A 17527-nucleotide genomic window follows, 5' to 3' on the forward strand; every position below is an offset into this window, starting at 1 on the left:
GCATTAAGATGGAGATCTCTGTGAGATCTCTGAGCTGGGAGGTCTCTTGTAGACCAGTGTCCTGACTTTGGCTGTCCCACCTCCGACGCACAGCCCTGACGCCTGGCTGGAGCACCAAGAGCCTGTCATCCACACAGCTCAGAATAAACGGGAGAAAAAAAAGAAAGAAAGAAAGAAGATAAAATAAAATAAAGTAAAGTGAAATAAAATAATTATAATAAAAAATAATTATTAAGGAAAAATTTTTGAAATGTAATAAAAAAACAACAAAAAAACAGAACCCTAGGACAAATGGTAAAAGCAAAGCTATACAGACAAAATCACACAGAAGCATCCACATACACATTCACAAAAAGAGAAAAAGGGAAAAAAAAATGTATCATTGCCCCCAAAGTCCACCTCCTTAATTTGGGATGATTCATTGTCTATTCAGGCATTCCACAGATGCAGGTACATCAAGTTGATTGTGGAGATTTAATCTGCTGCTCCTGAGGCTGCTGGGAGAAATTTTCCTTTCTCTTCTTTTTTCGCACAGCTCCCGGGGTTCAGATTTGGATTTGGACCCGCCTCTGTGTGTAGGTTGCCTGAGGGCGTCTGTTCTTTGCTCAGACAGGATGGCGTTAAAGGAGCAGCTGATTCGGGGGCTCTGGCTCACTCAGGCCGGGGGGAGGGAGGGGTACGAATGTGGGGCGAGCCTGCAGTGACAGCGGACGATGTGACATTGCAGCAGTCTGAGGCGCGCCATGCGTTCTCCCGGGGAAGTTGTCCCTGGATCACGGGACCCTGGCAGTGGCGGGCTGCACAGGCTCCCGGGAGGGGAGGTGTGGATAGTGACGCGTGGTTGCACACAGGCTTCTTGGTGGCGGCAGCAGCAACCTTAGCGTCTCATGCCTGTCTCTGGGGTCTGCGCTGATAGCCGCGTCTCACGCCCGTCTCTGGAGCTCCTTTAAGTGGTGCTCTTAATCCCCTCTCCTCGTGCACCAGGAAACAAGAGGCAAGAAAATGTCTCTTGCCTCTTCGGCAGGTCCAGACTTTTTCCCGGACTCCCTCCTGGCTAGCTGTGGCACACAATCCCCCTCAGGCTGTGTTCACGCAGCCAACCCCAGTCCTCTCCCTGCGCTCCGACCGAAGCCCGAGCCTCAGCTCCCAGCCCCGCCCGCCCCGGCGGGTGAGCAGACAAGCCTCTCGGGCTGGTGAGTGCCGGTTGGCACCGATCCTCTGTGCGGGAATCTTTCTGCTTTGCCCTCCGCACCCCAGTTGCTGTGCTCTCCTCCGTGGCTCCTGAAGCTTCCCCCACTCTGCCACCCACAGTCTCTGCCTGTGAAGGGCCTTCCTAGTGTGTGGAAACCTTTCCTCCTTCACAGCTCCCTCCCACTGGTGCAGGTGCCTTCCCTATTCTTTTGTCTCTTTTTTCTTTTGCCCTACCCTGGTACGTGGGGAGTTTCTTGCCTTTTGGGAAGTCTGAGGTCTTGTGCCAGCATTCAGTAGGTGTTCTGTAGGGGTTGTTCCACATGTAGATGTATTTCTGATGTATTTGTGGGGAGGAAGGTGGCCTCTGTGTCTTACTCTTCCGCCATCTTGAAGCTCCTCCCCTGAAATTTATCTTTTCCTTATTGCTAATATCCTTCTTTTTTTTTTTGGCTGCGTCAGGCCTTAGTGCGGCATGTGGGATCTTCCATTGTGGTACACGGGCTCTTCGTTTTGGTGCTTGGGCTTCTCTCTAGTTGTGGTGTGCAGTTTTTTTCTCTCTCTAGTTGTGGCGTGCGGTCTCCAGAGTGCATGGGCTCTGTAGTTTGTGGCATGCGGGCTCAGTAGTTGTGGTACGTGGGCTTAGTTGCCCCGCGGCATGTGGGATCTTAGTTCCCTGAGCAGGGATCAAACCCACGTCCCCTGCACTGGAAGGAGGATTCTTTACCACTGGACCACTGGGGAAGTCCCCTTATTGCTAATATCTTGAAAATTCAACATAATCATAATTTTATTGTAATGTCAAAGTGTATGTTCCAATTGAGAAAACATCCTGGGAGAAAACATCCTGGTTCTAGAGTGTGAGAGGCACCACCATCTCGTACTTGGAAAATAGGGGAAACAGCGTCGTCAGTTAAGAGACAAGTGTTATTTAAAGCAAAAAGGATATTCTGAGAGAAGTTGAAAATACACAGAACGCTTATTTACCAAAAAAAAAAAATTTCACATAGCACAACAGAAAGAAAGGATAGAAAGTAAAAAATCATAAAAGAAAGAACTGGTAGGAGGGAAGCAAAGAACAGTAAGACAATGATTGCATGCATGCAGATAAAAATATGAGAAACCTATCAATAAATATTTACGGAGTTTTACTATATTTGCAGATACAGAGATGAACAAGAGATTCTTTTAGCCTCAAGAAACTTATAGTCTAGTCAGGGAGACAAGAGATAATTGCAGGTAATGACAAGTGCCACTAAGAGGGTAAAATCGGGGTATATGATCAAAAATAAAACAGGGCAAAAAGTTTTACACTTTGTCTAGAGACTAAACATGAGAAGAGTGAGGGCTCTATATAGCTCTGCTTTTAGGTCATTTGAAATTAGCACTAAATGTTGTCTAATGGTTAAAGAACAGGTTATTGATGAGCATTTCCACTGCCTTTCATAAAAAACAGCTTTACTGAGGTATATAATTAATACAAAATAAACTGCATGATTTAAATCCACGAGCTAATTTAAAATGTACAATTTGATAAGTTTTGACATCTGTGTGTACCCCTGAATAGATCACCACAATCAACAAGATGAACTTGTTCACTCCCGAAAGTTTTCTTGGCCCCTTTGTAATCCTTCCCTCTTATTCCTCACAGGTGCCCTGTTCCTAGGAAAATACTGACCTGTTTTCTGTCACTGTATAATAGTTTACATTTCTTAGAATTTTTTATAAATTCATACAGCAAGTACTATATTTGTCTGTTTTTTTTCACCCAAATTAATGATTAAGGATTTTCAGACTGATCTGTGTTGTTGTATCTGTCAGCAGTTCATTCCTTTTTGTTGCTGTGTAGTATTCTACTATAAGGATATATTAAAATGTTTTATTCAACCGCCTGCTCTTGTATATTTGGGTTGTTACCCTGATTTTAGCTACCATAAATAAAGCTGCTGTGAACATTGTGAAGGAGTCTTTGTATGAACATATGCTTTCATTTCTCTTGGATTTTAATATCCATGAATGGAATGACCAGGTCATATAGTTGGTGAAGGTTTTAACTTTTTAAAGAAACTGCCAAAAAGTGTTCCAAAGTGACTGTACCAGTTTGCATTCTCACTAGCAAAGATGAGATTTCTAGTTACTCCACATCTTTGCCAAGACTTGGTACAGTCTCAGACATTCTATTAAGTGTTATAGTACTCTCACTGTGACTTAATTTGCATTTCCCTAATGACTAAAGATGCTGAGCACCTTTTTCATGTGCTTATTTGCTATCCATATATGTTCTCTGTTGAAGTATCTGTTTAAATTTTTTTGTCCATGCTTTTAAAAATTGGGTTGTTTTCTTATTATTCAGTTTAGAGAGTTCTTTAAATATTCTGGATAAAGTCCTTTATCATATATGTTACTTGCAAATATTTCACCCAATCTATGGCTTACCTTTTCATTTGCTTAGAGTGGCTCTCAAAGAGAAGTTATTGATTTTGATGAGAACAATTTTGCTGAAGAACACCATACGTTTGGTGTCATATATAAGAAATCTTGGCCCACCTTCCAAGGTTGCAATGAATTTTTTCCATGTTTTCTTCTAGGAGCCTTATGGTTTTAGAAGTTAAAGCTATGATCCATTTGAATTAATTTTTGTAGATGGTGTGAGGTATGGTTTGAAATTCATTTTTGGAGGTCTACAGATATCAAAATGTTCCAGTACCAATTATAAAAAAGACTGTCCTTTCTGAATGAAATTTACTTTGCATTCTGTCAGACATCAAAAGATCATCTATGCATAAATTAATCTCTTGACTCTCTATTATGTTCTATTGATCTATTTGTCTACCTTTATGCCAATAAGATACTGTCTAAACTACAATATCTTGAAGTCAGGTAGCTGAAGTCCCCCAATTTTGTTCTTCTTTATTAAAGTTGTTTTGGCTATACTATGTTATTTCCATATGAATTTTAGAATAAACTAACTCTACAAAAAACGCTGGTGAGATTTTGATTGGGATTGCACTGAAAATACAAATCAATTTGCTGAAACTGACACTCTGACAATATTGAATCTTCTGATTTATGAGCACAATGTATCTCTTCATTTATGTCTTCTTTACTTTCTCTCAGCACGTATAATAGTTTTTAGTGTATAATCCTTTATCAGATTTATCCCTAAGTATTTCCTATTTTTTGATACTTTTGTAAATGGTATCTTTAAAAGTTCAATGTTTATTTGTTGCTAGTATACAGAAATATGATTCACTTTTGTTTACTGATCTTGTATCTTACAACTTTGCTAACATCATGTATTAGCTATAGTATCTTTTTTTTTTTGGCCCTGCCACATGGCATGCAGCATCTTAGTTCCCCGAGCAGGGATTGAACCCACACCCCCTGCAGTGGAAGCGTGGAGTCTTAACCACTGGACCGCCAGGAAGTCCCTATAGTATTTTTTTTTATGTCGTCCACAGGATTTTCTACATATACAATCATGTTACCAGTGAATTTAGAGTTTTATTTCTTCTTTTCCAAAATGTGTGCCTTTTATTTCTTTTTCTTGCCTTGTGTTGGCTAGAATCTTCAGTATGATGTTCAGTAGAAGTAGTGAGAACAGATATCCTTGTTTTTTTCCTTATCTTTTATCATTAAGCATGATGTTAGTGATAGTTTTTCTGTAAATATCTTTTATGAGATTGAGGAAATTCCTCATAATTCCTAATTTCTTTAAAGTTTTTATGGGAAATGCATGTTATGTCAAATGCTTTCTTCTGAGATATGATTTTTTTCTCTTTTAAAAAGTTTCTTAAAATGGTGAATTACAGTGACTGATTTTTGGATTAAATCAACCTTGCATTCCTTGGATAAACCATTTGGTTTATGTATTAGCATTTGTTAGCAAATGTATTAGCATTTTTACATATTATTGGATTTGATATAGTAAAATATAGAATTATATAGAATTTCTGCATCCAATTCACAAGGAAAATGATGCTGTATTTTCTTTGTTTGCAATGTTTTTTATCTGACTTTGATATCAGAATTATTCTGGTCTCATAGAATGAGTTTGGAAGTATTCCCTTCTCTTCAGTTTCTAGAAGAGTTTGTGGAGAAGCGGTATTACTTCTTCCTTAAATGACTGGTAGATTTTACAAGTGAAGTTATCTAGACCTAGAGTTTTCTTTGTCGGAAGGTTTTTAAGTACAAATTCAATTTCTTTAATAAATACAAAGTTCCTCAAATCTATTTCTTCTTGAATGAGCTTTGGCAATTATCTTCTTTCAAGAAAAGTTGCTCATAACATTCCCATTTTATCCTTTTAATATGAGTAAAATTTAGGGACTTCCCTGGTGGTCCAGTGGTTAAGTCTCTGCGCTCCCAATGCAGGGGTCCTGGGTTTGTTCCCTGGTTAGGGAACTAGATCCCGCATGCCGCAACTAAGAGCCCGCACACGACAATGAAGGTTCCGTGTGCTGCAACTAAAGACCCAGCGCAGACAAATAAGTAAATAAATACTTTAAAAAAGAAAAGAAATCCAGTGGTATATATTTAAAAAATATATAATAAGTAAAATTTATAGTGATATAACCTTGCTCATTCCAGATTTTGATAATTTGCTTCTTCTCTCTTTTTCCTAATGAGTCAGGCTAGAGGTTTTCCAATTTCATTAACCTCAAAAACTCAGTTTTTTATTTTATTAGCTTTTCTCTATTGTTTTCTGTTGCCTATATCATTGATTCACACTCTCATTTTTAATATTTCCTTTCTTCTGCTTACTTTGGGCTTTGTTTAGTTTTCTTTTTCTAGTTTCTTAAAGTAGAAGCTGATTTTCATCAATTTGAAATCTTCCTTCTTTCATATTATAAACATTTTGGTGTCATAAACTTTCCTGTAGCTTTAGCTACATCCTGCAGATTTTGATGGTTTTGTTTTCATCTTCATTCAGCTCAAAATACTTCATAATTTCCCTTTTGATTTCTTCTTTAACTTATGTGTTATTTGGAAATATTTAAAATCCTCTTAAATACTGACTTGCTTTATCACCTACATCTATTTAATAGATATAATATGATCTATTTTGATAAGTGACCCATACGTATTTGAAAACATGTATTCAGCTATTGAAAGATGAAGTTTTATAAATTCTACTTATGTAAAGTTAGTTGACAGCATAGCACAAGTGTTCTATATCCTAAATGATTCTCTATTACCTTATTCTATCAATTATTGAGAGAGCCAGCTTGAAATCTCCAGTAATTTCTGCCTTTTAATTGGAAGGATAGATCATTTATATTTAAAGTGAGTATTGATATGGCTGGGTTTTAAATCTGCCATCTTGCTATTGTTTTCTGTGTGTGCCATCTATTCTTTGTTCCCTTTTTCTTCTTTTTCTGCCTTCTTTTTGGCCTCTCAATGTTTCTCATATATTCAACATATTTCTTATTCATTGTTTAGTTGATCATTAACCTAAGTTTGTGATAAAACATGATTAACCTGAAATATAATCACAGTATATTATAACATTATTTATATTAGGTAAATATTAGTTTAATGTCTTTTATATAGTTGAGTAAAACTACCATTTAATAAAGAATAACTATATATTTTATTAAATTTAGTTTTTGCCAAATACATTACAATAACTGAGGGAGTAACTGTACTGCTATCTTCCTTAGAGAACTATTTTTGCTACTTTTATTTTTGCTAAATGATCCATAGGATAGTTTATGGACCAATGGGATATATCTGATTTAAAATGATAGCCTCCTGATTTCTATACAATACACTCCTTGGTATTTACTTTACTAAGGTACAAGATTCAAACTGACCTATTCGCACTAAGAAGTCAAAATATTCCAGAGTTACGAGATAACACTAAACAAAGCATCATTTCTTTTCCTATAAGATTTTATCAGTAAAATAATGAGGTTCTAAGATTGGCTCCTATTCAGAGACACAACTTATATTCTCTTATTCAAAATATTCTCTCTTAAATGCTGTTATCTATCATCTTAATTATTATAGTGTTACTGAAGAGGTTTTACTTAAACTGAATTTATAAGTACACATTAATCTGTACTACTAAGTAAATGTTTTAAAGTTTAAAAAAAGCACATTTTATAAATACGTGGAAATATGAGTAGATTACATAGTTATAAGGGGAGTTGTAAAAAGCTCCCTGGAAAGAATGAGAAGTCTTTATGTAGAAAGAGGAAATCTATAAGCCAACAGAATACTAGACTGGGAAGCCTTATGGAATTTTACAATATGTATAACTTTTTGAAAAACTAAAGAAACTAGATAAAAGAGAAAATAAGTATATTATAAATTAAAAAGGAAGCAAATCGTCGCTTATTAAAAAAAAAGAAAACCGAAAAGAAATTGTACCTGATCATCATTTTCATCTGAAAAGGTTATTGATGTCAGCTTGTAGTTATTCTTCAATAAAAATTCATTGACTAAGAAGTTTAGAGCTCTCTTTTCAAGAGGTTTGATTGGCTCCTAGAGATAAATAAAAGACAGATACAATACTGTAAGTCTTCTTCCTTCAATACTTGTGCTACCATTTCATATGGAAGATACTTTTAGATCTGTCATTCACCCACCTGAATTTCAGGACTTGATTTGTAATTTTTTCGTTCCTGTAAAGGAACTTCGTGTTCTGGTGGAAGAAAATATGAATAATATTTTACTATTTTACATTAGAAAATATCTCAGCTACTTCTACATTGTCAAAGTAGAAAAAGTCTCAAAAAAGTTTATGTACACCACCTGCAGCCTTTGTCAGGTTGGCTCGGAGGGCCTGAATGGTCTCCTTGGCTTTCCGTAGTTCAAACTCCAGGACTGGACAGGGATTTGGAATAAACACACACAGGCATCCAACCAAGAAAAGGGAAACAAAAATAAAAAAATAAAAAGCAAGGATGGGTATGAAAAAAAAATACAATTTGTATTGAAAACAGAAAGCATGCAATCTTTATGAAACTTGTGAACGCATGCAGCAGAGTTGATTTGCAAGCAAACTGGTGAATGTTTTCCATAGTTTTAGAATACAGGGGACTACTGATCAAATGTTCCAGCTGTCTGACAAGGAATAGCTCTATTTAAAAGTAAAATCTATGGCATACTCTCCTTTAGGTAAATAAAAATCTTAGTAATTTAGGTGGTTGTGTTTCACTCAGTCTAGGTAAGAAATGTAATGGAATGTTTTCAGGTGACATAATTTTAGGGGAAAAGACAAAAATTAGATGAAGTCCTAGCAAATACACTTAAAGAAAATCTTAGGATTAAAAAAAACGTATTTTAAAATGCATTATCTAGAATAATGTTATAAATCAACATACAGAAACATTAGTGAATATAGTCCTTCATTAAGATGTTGAAAGAACAGGGTTTAAATATTTAACAAATGTGGGACGCCTATCAATTTTTCTACAAACAAGTATGTCTTCTATAAACAAGCACAGATATGTTAAACACATATCTAAAGAAAAGTTCTGAGGGGGTTATTTTAGGTTTCATTTAAAGCCAAAGGATAGAAATAGTTTGTCTTTTAATTTACAATTAAGATCATTCTAAAGCAAATGATTGAGTACAATTCTACAAGTGTGGTAATCTAAGGATACTGAGTAAATTTAAGTAGAATTTCAACGTTTCTGACAACTCTTCAAATAGATATTTGTTCACAGTAAGAGGTACTAATGAAACTTAAAGATTTCTCCTATTACCACAGAGTCTGATTATAAGATAAACATGAATACTGAGGAGACATTTTAATGAGCTCTTTAAAATGTTTCATCATGAGCAAGATTTAACTATATGTGTCTTTGCTGGGAATTTTCTTTAAAATATATAAATACTGCTCTGAAGAAAAAGCAAGCTTAGATGTGGGGAAAAAAAGCCATTTGTGTGAAGTAAAGCTCTGAGAAAATTAAGTGATCTTTGTCACAATTGGATATTTAAAAAAATTATAATTTAAATAGTTCTGCATAAAAATTAGCAAATTTAACACTTTAAAGATGCATTTTTTCCTCATTGACTAATAAACAGAATAAAGAAGATGGCAAATGAAATGCTATCAGAGACAACAAGGCTATAAAAATATATGGAAAAAATAGAATTCACTCAGTTTGCATATTTTCATTAAAAACTTAAGATGTAACTGAATCACATCTGGTACATTAAAGCCAATTATTTTGATGCACAGAATTTCCTGCAGCAACACGGAAGCACAACTAAAAATCAGATGACATGTATGTGACTATTTCTTTTTTGTTAGTCAGCAATGCTGATCTGCAAATATTTCTGTGCAACAAAGTTAAAACATTTCCTAAAACTTAACACTTCTGGAAACTCTTAGAGTTTGTGTTTAAAGTCAGACTGCACACATTCAATGTGTTAGGTAAGTACAGAATAGGTTTACTTTTCTTTTTATTTCAAAACTTTAGGTAATTTATTTTGATTTAAAAGCACTTAACTATACCACAAGCAAAATGAGTATACATATTATGCTTCCAGAATCACTTACAATTTACTAACATATTACAGAACAATTGCAGATCAGAAATGCCCTGCACCAGAATGAAAGAAATATGAAAAAAATAAATAAAAAAAAAAACTGGTTAAAACACAAACTGTGAAAAAAACTCAGATTCAACTGGTGAAAGTTTAGGTGACCAAGAGCAAAACACTAAATGATCAAGGCACAGAAAGCCAGAAAAACCCATGTCAGACGGCAAGAATTTATATTTTTATGCACATCTACACATACATTGCCAAATGTCATTAAAAGGTACCAATGCTCTGGAAAGATAGTGCTTATCAAAATGAATTCACTCTGCTGCATGTTTCTTAATATACAATATAGACTTTAAAAGACAAAGGCATATCTTTGAAGCCATAGCACGTCTCTATAAAGGCACAGTATGATCAAGTATTTGCAGTTATGTGAGAAAGTTTCACAAGAAAGGTCTGAACAGCTATATTTACACATATATAAATTTGTCACTTCTTCATTAAAAAAATATTGGATTAAATCTCAAAATTTATTATCCTGTAAAGAGATACATTGTACCCAAGCAACCTCCAAGTATTTTTCAAATACTATAATTCTTCATAAAAATGTTTGAAGAAGTACATGTTTTTAAAAAACACTGTAGGAACCAACTACCAGCCTGCTCACTCCACTATTCCAACCCTCCACTAGCCCAACCCTGCTGAATGCAATTTTATTGGAACTAAAGTAATCGCAGACATAGGTATATTCTAATACTGCATATTACAATCTTACCAAAATATTTAATGACTAAGTCAGTATAAGCAATTCTAGATTAGTTGAGATAGTTATTTCCTAAATAGGGTTGGATAATACTGGCATTATATCAGGGGTACTTGAGAGCGTCAATATCAGGTGCTCGTGACTTGGGATATATACAATTGACCATGTCGAGACACCAAAGATGCAGTGTTAAATTTCAAAGCAGAAAGAAATATTGATTCTTTGTTGCCCCAACTAAATATATTACTAATATTATCTTGAAATATTTGTTAGTCTTAGTTCTTTTGGCACAAAACTCAAAATAATACATATTTTAGATCTTTCCTATAATACTGATCAGAATATTATAGTGGTAATAAAATACCACTTCCCCATCCTTAATACTTATTTTATTATCCCAGGAAAGGTTCTAGGAAAAGAGGAAAATTCTCATAAGAATATGAATTAGAATAAAAATATATTCCTAAAATAATACAAAAATCCCCAGGCAGTACCATCACCACTCCTTCTGGGTTTAGAGAATGCTCCCTGCCTATTACAGACCTAAGAAAGGTAGAGGACTGTTACGCATGACCTAGCAAATAGTGAGAAATAAATGAACGGAAGCAAGATGCAATCTCCGTGGTTTGTAGACATTTAGTTTTCTATATTCTTCTGAGGGGGAAAAAATTCCTCCTCCTTAAACTTTAAAAGAAGAAAATTCTTCCCATTATTCTTCCTCCTGCTCAGGTTCTGTTACAAATTCCTCTATCATTCATCTCAAAGTTGGTGTTTCCCAGAGTGTCCTCCCTGGTCCTTTTCTTACTCTACATACTGGGATGATAAACATTTCACTCTTACAGTTTTACTCTCACCAGTACTCTTAAGATTCAGAAATCTTTAAAATTTTTCCCCCAAGATAAACAGGGCTACCTGTTTATCAACTGGACATGCCCACTTGAATGTCTCATAAACTTTGAATTTGATCCTATCTAAATGAACTTCATCATCTTCCTCTCAAATCTGTCTTCCCTCCTCCTGCAGTATCTCTTCATTAAGGGCACCACTATCTACCCAGATGCCCAAATAAGAAACCTGGAGATTACTCTTCACTTACCTCTTGCCCTTACTCCCACATTAATTCAATGTCAAGCCATAATGATTCCAGCCCTTGAATCCTAAATAACCATTCATCTCAATTGTCTCTGCAATTGTCCTAGTTCAGACCTTTATGACTTATATAAATTTTAACAATTTACAACTCACATCAAAGGCTTGTTGCCCTTAAAAGCCTTGTTGGAGCATCTATCCTATTTTAAATCATACAAAACCATAAATAAGATTTAAGTAAAGTTGAAAATAAGAAAAACAAAAAGTACTGCAAACAGGAGGTAAAGATATTTGTACTAAGGAAAAATATATTATAATAAGACAGATAGGCTTGTTTAATCCTGATAAAGCTGGATATGTATGCTGCAGCCCAACAGCTAAGGAATGAGAGGGCTACTGATGATGCTTCTTACCCAGGGGGTAAGGCCAGGTTAACCCACAGGCAAAAATTTGAATTTCATTTTAGAATGTTTACTAGATTACGTAAGCTTAAAAAGGCTTCATATGTCTACTTTGTTGTTTATTGTTCCCAGAACAGTATAATACCTTGAATATAGAGGACTCAGCAAATGTTAGTTGTATGAATGGGCATTCCAGTACTTGATGCCATATCTAATAAATCTAAACATCAGTGATCTTACCAGCATTCAGTAGTGTCTTTCCCTGCAAATTGGAAAGAACAGTTTCTGCAGTTCTCTAGATCCCGATACAAAAATTAAGGTATGAACTAGAGAAGTAATACAGTAACAGGTAGAGGTATGAGAACAAATAAAATCAGAGACTCTGATGCTAAAAGATGGATCAGGTGAACCTGAGACAGGGATACAGATGGTTCTAAAATCAACAAGTTCCTTATCACTAGTTCCAAAGTACTGAACATTTATTTGTATTACAGATATAGACAGGTTTTAGTACAAATTCCTTGACGGCAGAAACTCTGTCTATTTCATGCGTCTGTATCTAGCGCCTAACATAATACCTAATACGTAGCAGATGCTCAAAATGTCTAATTAAAGAATGGCAATCCCAATATTTAGAACATAGATGTCCCTTGCTATCTTGAAGAAAACTTGAAAATTTAACAGCTACACTGTATGTACACTGTACAGCTTTGTTTAATAACATATAGAAAGGCTTTTACTAAAAAGTCAGTTAAATTAAGCTCATTTTGGTTTGGTGTCTACTAAATTCAGAAGTGGAAAATATTTGAAGTGAAATGCTTTTGAAATTTTACTTTTTTGGAAAGAAAATGACTATGTTGAAACAGTCTTGTATGGGAAAGATAAGATTCTGCTATCCACATGAATGTACCGATGAGTCAAAGCTCCAGCCTGATACTTAAAGATACATCGTGAGCCCTGGAATAAAAACCTATATGGTTCACATCCTGATTTTGCCCTTTAGTCATATGGAGGCTACTGCGAAAATTTTTCAATCTTGGTAAGCTTTTCAGTTTTCTGATTTATAAAATAAGGATATCATGACCTATCTTGAAGGATTGTTAACAAGGTTAAATAAGTATTTTATATAAAGCAACCGGAACAGTGCCTGGCAGAGCAGGTGCTCAATAAACATTTGCCCATTTAGAGATCTTTTCCTCTTTAAAGGAACACCTGTACAGACTTGAAAAAATAACCAGATATTTAAATTTAGGGAAAAGATGATAAGAATGATGCTGAACCCACATGTAGTAGTATATATATGTCTCATAGACAGCAACAGTTTATTAAAGGCTGGAGCAGACCCTACATTTGCATCGTGAGGCAGCGGACTCAATACCTGTATTATCTATGATCTCCTTCTGCCCAAGACTGGTATACGAAAATAAAAGAGATTTTTATTCTTTCTCAGTGAGGTTTACACGTGATCCAATGATAGATGGCAGGATAATTATCTTTTCTGGATTGTTCATTTTTCGATTAGGTTCTAAGTTACTAGCAATGGTTAGCAAAGAGCCAAAAATTTTTTTGTAAATGGGAATTGTGATTAATTGAAATTTTCATCCACGTATCACACATTTGGTTCAATAATAGGCGATGTCACAAGAGCATTAAAAGTCTAAATGCCATTCTCTTGGAATAACATACATTTCCTTCCCTTTTCCAGTGAAGATGGAAGACAGCATTCAGTCACTCATTTACACTGAAGTATAGTTGATTTACAATATTGTCTTGAGCTTCAGGGGTACAGCATAGTCATTCGATTTTTTTGTATATTATATTTCGTTACAGGTTATTACAAGGTATTAGGTATAATGCCCTGTGCTACAGAGGGCATTGTTTATCTATTGTTTGTGTATCTATTGTTGTTTATCTATTTTATGTAGAGTACTTTGTATCTGTTAATCCCATGCTCCTAATTTGTCCCATCCTCTCCTCCCTCTCCCCTTTGGGGAACCATAAGATTGTTTTCTAGTCTATAACTCTGTTTCTGTTTTACATTGATATATAGATTCATTGGTATTATTTTTTAGACTCCACATATAAGTGACACCACATAGTATTTCTTTCTCAAGATAGCATATATTTATACATTAGCATTATATAGTAAGCAAAAATTACTTTATCTCCCCAAACTTAGAGATAAGAGTATAATCTTTAGATTAAAAATATAAGGTCAAAACTACCAAATATTTAAAATATTCACTCTTATTTATGCTTAGTTATAACATATTGCTTAATTATAACATCTTGCTTCTATATCATTGTTCCCCCTAATTAGAAATACTAAAATACCTAAATACTGAGAATAATGATGAACCTCTTAAATTTTACTAAGTCTAAAATTTAGGTTTTCAAACAAAAATTAAAGGGAAGAAAATAATTATGTGGTCTATTTCTGGGTAGAAGTTATTTTCTGATACATAACCATCTGAACAACAATACAATATACAAAACTAAATATATTTGGTTAGTCTCTAATAAACCAAAATACCATGCATTTAATACTTAACATATAACAGAAAACACAGAATAGCTAACATTTACTATATAATTAAATATAACAATGCCACTTAACAAATGATATAATTAGTAGGATAAGTCTGTCCTAAAATTATTCAAATAATTCCCATTTGATTTGCTAATTTTCAGACAGTACTGATGTGATTTCTTTTTTGATACAGCTTTCAATTAATAATGCTTATGACTAAATCATGACTTGATATATGGAGCTGCATTAAACTCTTCCAATGACTTCTCCATTCAATTGATAATGCTATTGTTCTCACTGCTGAATCCTCTCTTAGCCTCTGTTGAACTAAAAACAATTACGTCATTTTTTTCCCCTAACTCAGGGAAGAGATTAGGGAAAGAGAGATTTTTTAAACATTCAATAGCTCTATTCTTGAGTTATAAATGAAAACCACATATTGGAATGTCATTTTAACCAGGTCAAACCTCATCCTTCATGCTAAGAGGTAGCATACAGTGCAGTCAGTTGTGGGCTCTGCTGCTGGGTTATCTGCGTTCAAGTCTTAGCTCTGCCACTAAAGTCTTAATAATCTCTGAGTGCCTCAGTTTCTTGGGGAGGGGAGGATGATGATAATTCTATAACTCAAAGAGTTAATATACATTTACAACAGTGTCCAGAATGGAGCAAGTGCTATATAAAAATTAGCACTCACTTTTATTCATAATGACTATGACAGGCAAACATTTGGTAGGTTTTAACAAACTTGTCCCAGTAAATGGAAGAAAAATATTTCCCTCACAGGCTCTCATCTGTCCCACGTGGCATCCTTCCTGTGCCAGGTGTGCCCACCATTCTGGTGGATTAAAATACCTAACTGATGTCTGTCTGCTTCCCATCTATCTCAGAGTCAACGTCCTAAGAAAACTACAATTCCAATAAGACATTCAAAAATTACTTCAATAACAGACAGCCACAGCCTTGAAGCACCAGAAAAGTACCAGTCACTTGACACCTGAGAAGCCAGAGCTGCTACACTGGTAAATCCCAGGGTGGACCCCCAGAAGAATCCAACTGGCCTCATTTGATGTGGGCAGAACACAGAGGTTACAAATTGGTTTTCTGAAGTCCCTACAGATCCAGTGGTGATGCCTAAAAGGCAGAAATGGTGGGAGGATGGAGAGGGGAAGGAGATTGGAATGAGAAACCAAGCAACTAATAAGGATGTTGGCCTTCTTTTTGGAATGGGCAAGGTCCTGGAGGCTCCTGATGGACCAAGCATTAACCCTTTATTTTCTGGATCACAGGCAAGTCAAGAGAAGTTTCTGGAGAGATGCAGTGATGGCCAGGGAGCATCCAGGGACCCAAGCAAAGTTTTATTCACCAACCAGCATAGAAGTATTTAAACCAATTTTAACAATCAGTAGAGCTGTATTGGTATATAACACATGAATATTACTCAGCCCTGGTTTGGAGGATAAAAGGAATGAGGAGGCCAATGACCAACTAACTTTGTACTAAACCATGGCTAACTTAAACCTCTTTTACACCAGTTGTATAACTACATGGTTGTAAACTACTGGCTACAAGCAGAACTCAGCAAACTGTAGGTGTGCATAACCAAAAATTCAGAGCACCACTGGAAAGAGCAGTTGGGGGCTGGGATGTTCCCTTCAGCCAATAAATTAGTAACATAACTTTGTATAATAACTATATCAATATATTCACATATCAAATTATAGAAAGAAGAGAATTCTTCAAGTCATTTTATTATTTCTGGAATGTCAAAAAATCCAAATCTGTCTTTACAATCTTACTCACCTGCCACTCTCTCATCCGTTTCCCTGTTACCATCATCTGAATATCTTGCAAAGTCTAAAGAATCAAGGGTACTGATGCTCCCAGCTCGATCTGTAATAAACCAAAAAAAAAATAGAATTAAACAGATTTTTATTTAACTGCCAAAATAAGGGACTGGAAATCAATTAGCTAAGATTTTTTTTCCAGTGAATAAACTGTGACTCTAAGATATAGGAATTCTATTAAAACAATAAGGTAAAAATGCTCATACCAATTAAGCTACTTTGAAGTAACTCATGTTTCCCTGCCCAGATCTCTAACTAACTCCTGAATAATGGACACACAGGATAAAATGCAAGCCCAGCTAAGGACAACAAAACTGTAAACAGTTTGAATTTTATTCCAAGTACAATGGAAAACAACAAAAACACATACATTTTTGGAAAATCATTTTGGCTGCTGTAAGGAAAGTGATTTGTAGAGAGACCAGTTAAGAGGCTACTATGTAAATCAATTACACTTTAATATAAAGTAACAATTAAAAAAAAAGAGGCTATTAGAGTCATGTAGGTGAGAGATGATCACATTTGGCCTAGAATAGAGGCAGTAGAAATGTGAGAAGTGTTCAGGGTTATTTTTTGATGTAGAACCAACATGTCCTGGTAGTGAAATGGATGTGGGTTTAAGTAAAAGAAAGTAAACAAGATAATTCCTAAAGACTTCATTTATTGAATTTGTAATATGGGATGCAAAAGGCAAATGAAGGGGTTTCAAGAGTTCTGTGTTTTAAGTGCATGGTGGTAGTGGGGAGTGTCCCTAGCTTTTGCCAGATTTTTAAGTGTCCCTAAACAGAAAAACACGATGTAAACATTCTCACTAAAAGGAAGAAATCAATGCTGATACTCACTAAAGGAGATCTAGTTAGCTAATGCAAAGAAGGGACAAATGAGAGGCTAGGTCAACTCATTCTATTAAATCATGCTACTTACATAATGTCTACTGTTTATATATTGCTCTAAGGAATAGATTATCTGTGTTTAGAAAGCACAGTCTGGACAAATGAACGCAAGTTACAGAAATAAAGATTTGAACTCCACGTAGGGCTCCCTCACCTCCTTTTAAAACAATTAGTACATGCCAATAATTGAAATGGTTGACTCTTCAAATACAGCTATGTCATTATCAATGTACCACTTATCTTTAAATTCCTATTAAGTGAAATTCTATATATAGTACTCTTCTGAGAACACTGTTTCTATTCACAGAAGCATTTAA

At 35.1% G+C, this 17527-nt stretch overlaps 1 protein-coding gene across 5 annotated transcripts in view; it reads right to left on the reverse strand.

Moving 5' to 3' along the window:
• The window catches only part of RELCH (RAB11 binding and LisH domain, coiled-coil and HEAT repeat containing), a 121400-nt gene that overhangs the window by 86871 nt on the left and 17002 nt on the right, over positions 1–17527 (reverse strand). For all 5 annotated transcript variants that reach the window (XR_013831185.1, XM_079941718.1, XM_079941717.1 and 2 more), the window contains exons 2-5: positions 16274–16363; positions 7948–8019; positions 7782–7837; positions 7564–7677 (exon numbers count right to left, since the gene is read on the reverse strand). Coding sequence is in view for 4 of the 5 variants with exons in the window: in XM_079941718.1 (XP_079797844.1) it covers positions 7564–7677; positions 7782–7837; positions 7948–8019; positions 16274–16363 (332 nt within the window). In the remaining variant the exon portion in view is untranslated. The remainder of the gene's footprint in view (positions 1–7563; positions 7678–7781; positions 7838–7947; positions 8020–16273; positions 16364–17527) is intronic.

Source organism: Stenella coeruleoalba (assembly GCF_951394435.1).
Source record: "Stenella coeruleoalba genome assembly, chromosome: 14".
Lineage (NCBI taxonomy): Eukaryota > Metazoa > Chordata > Mammalia > Artiodactyla > Delphinidae > Stenella > Stenella coeruleoalba.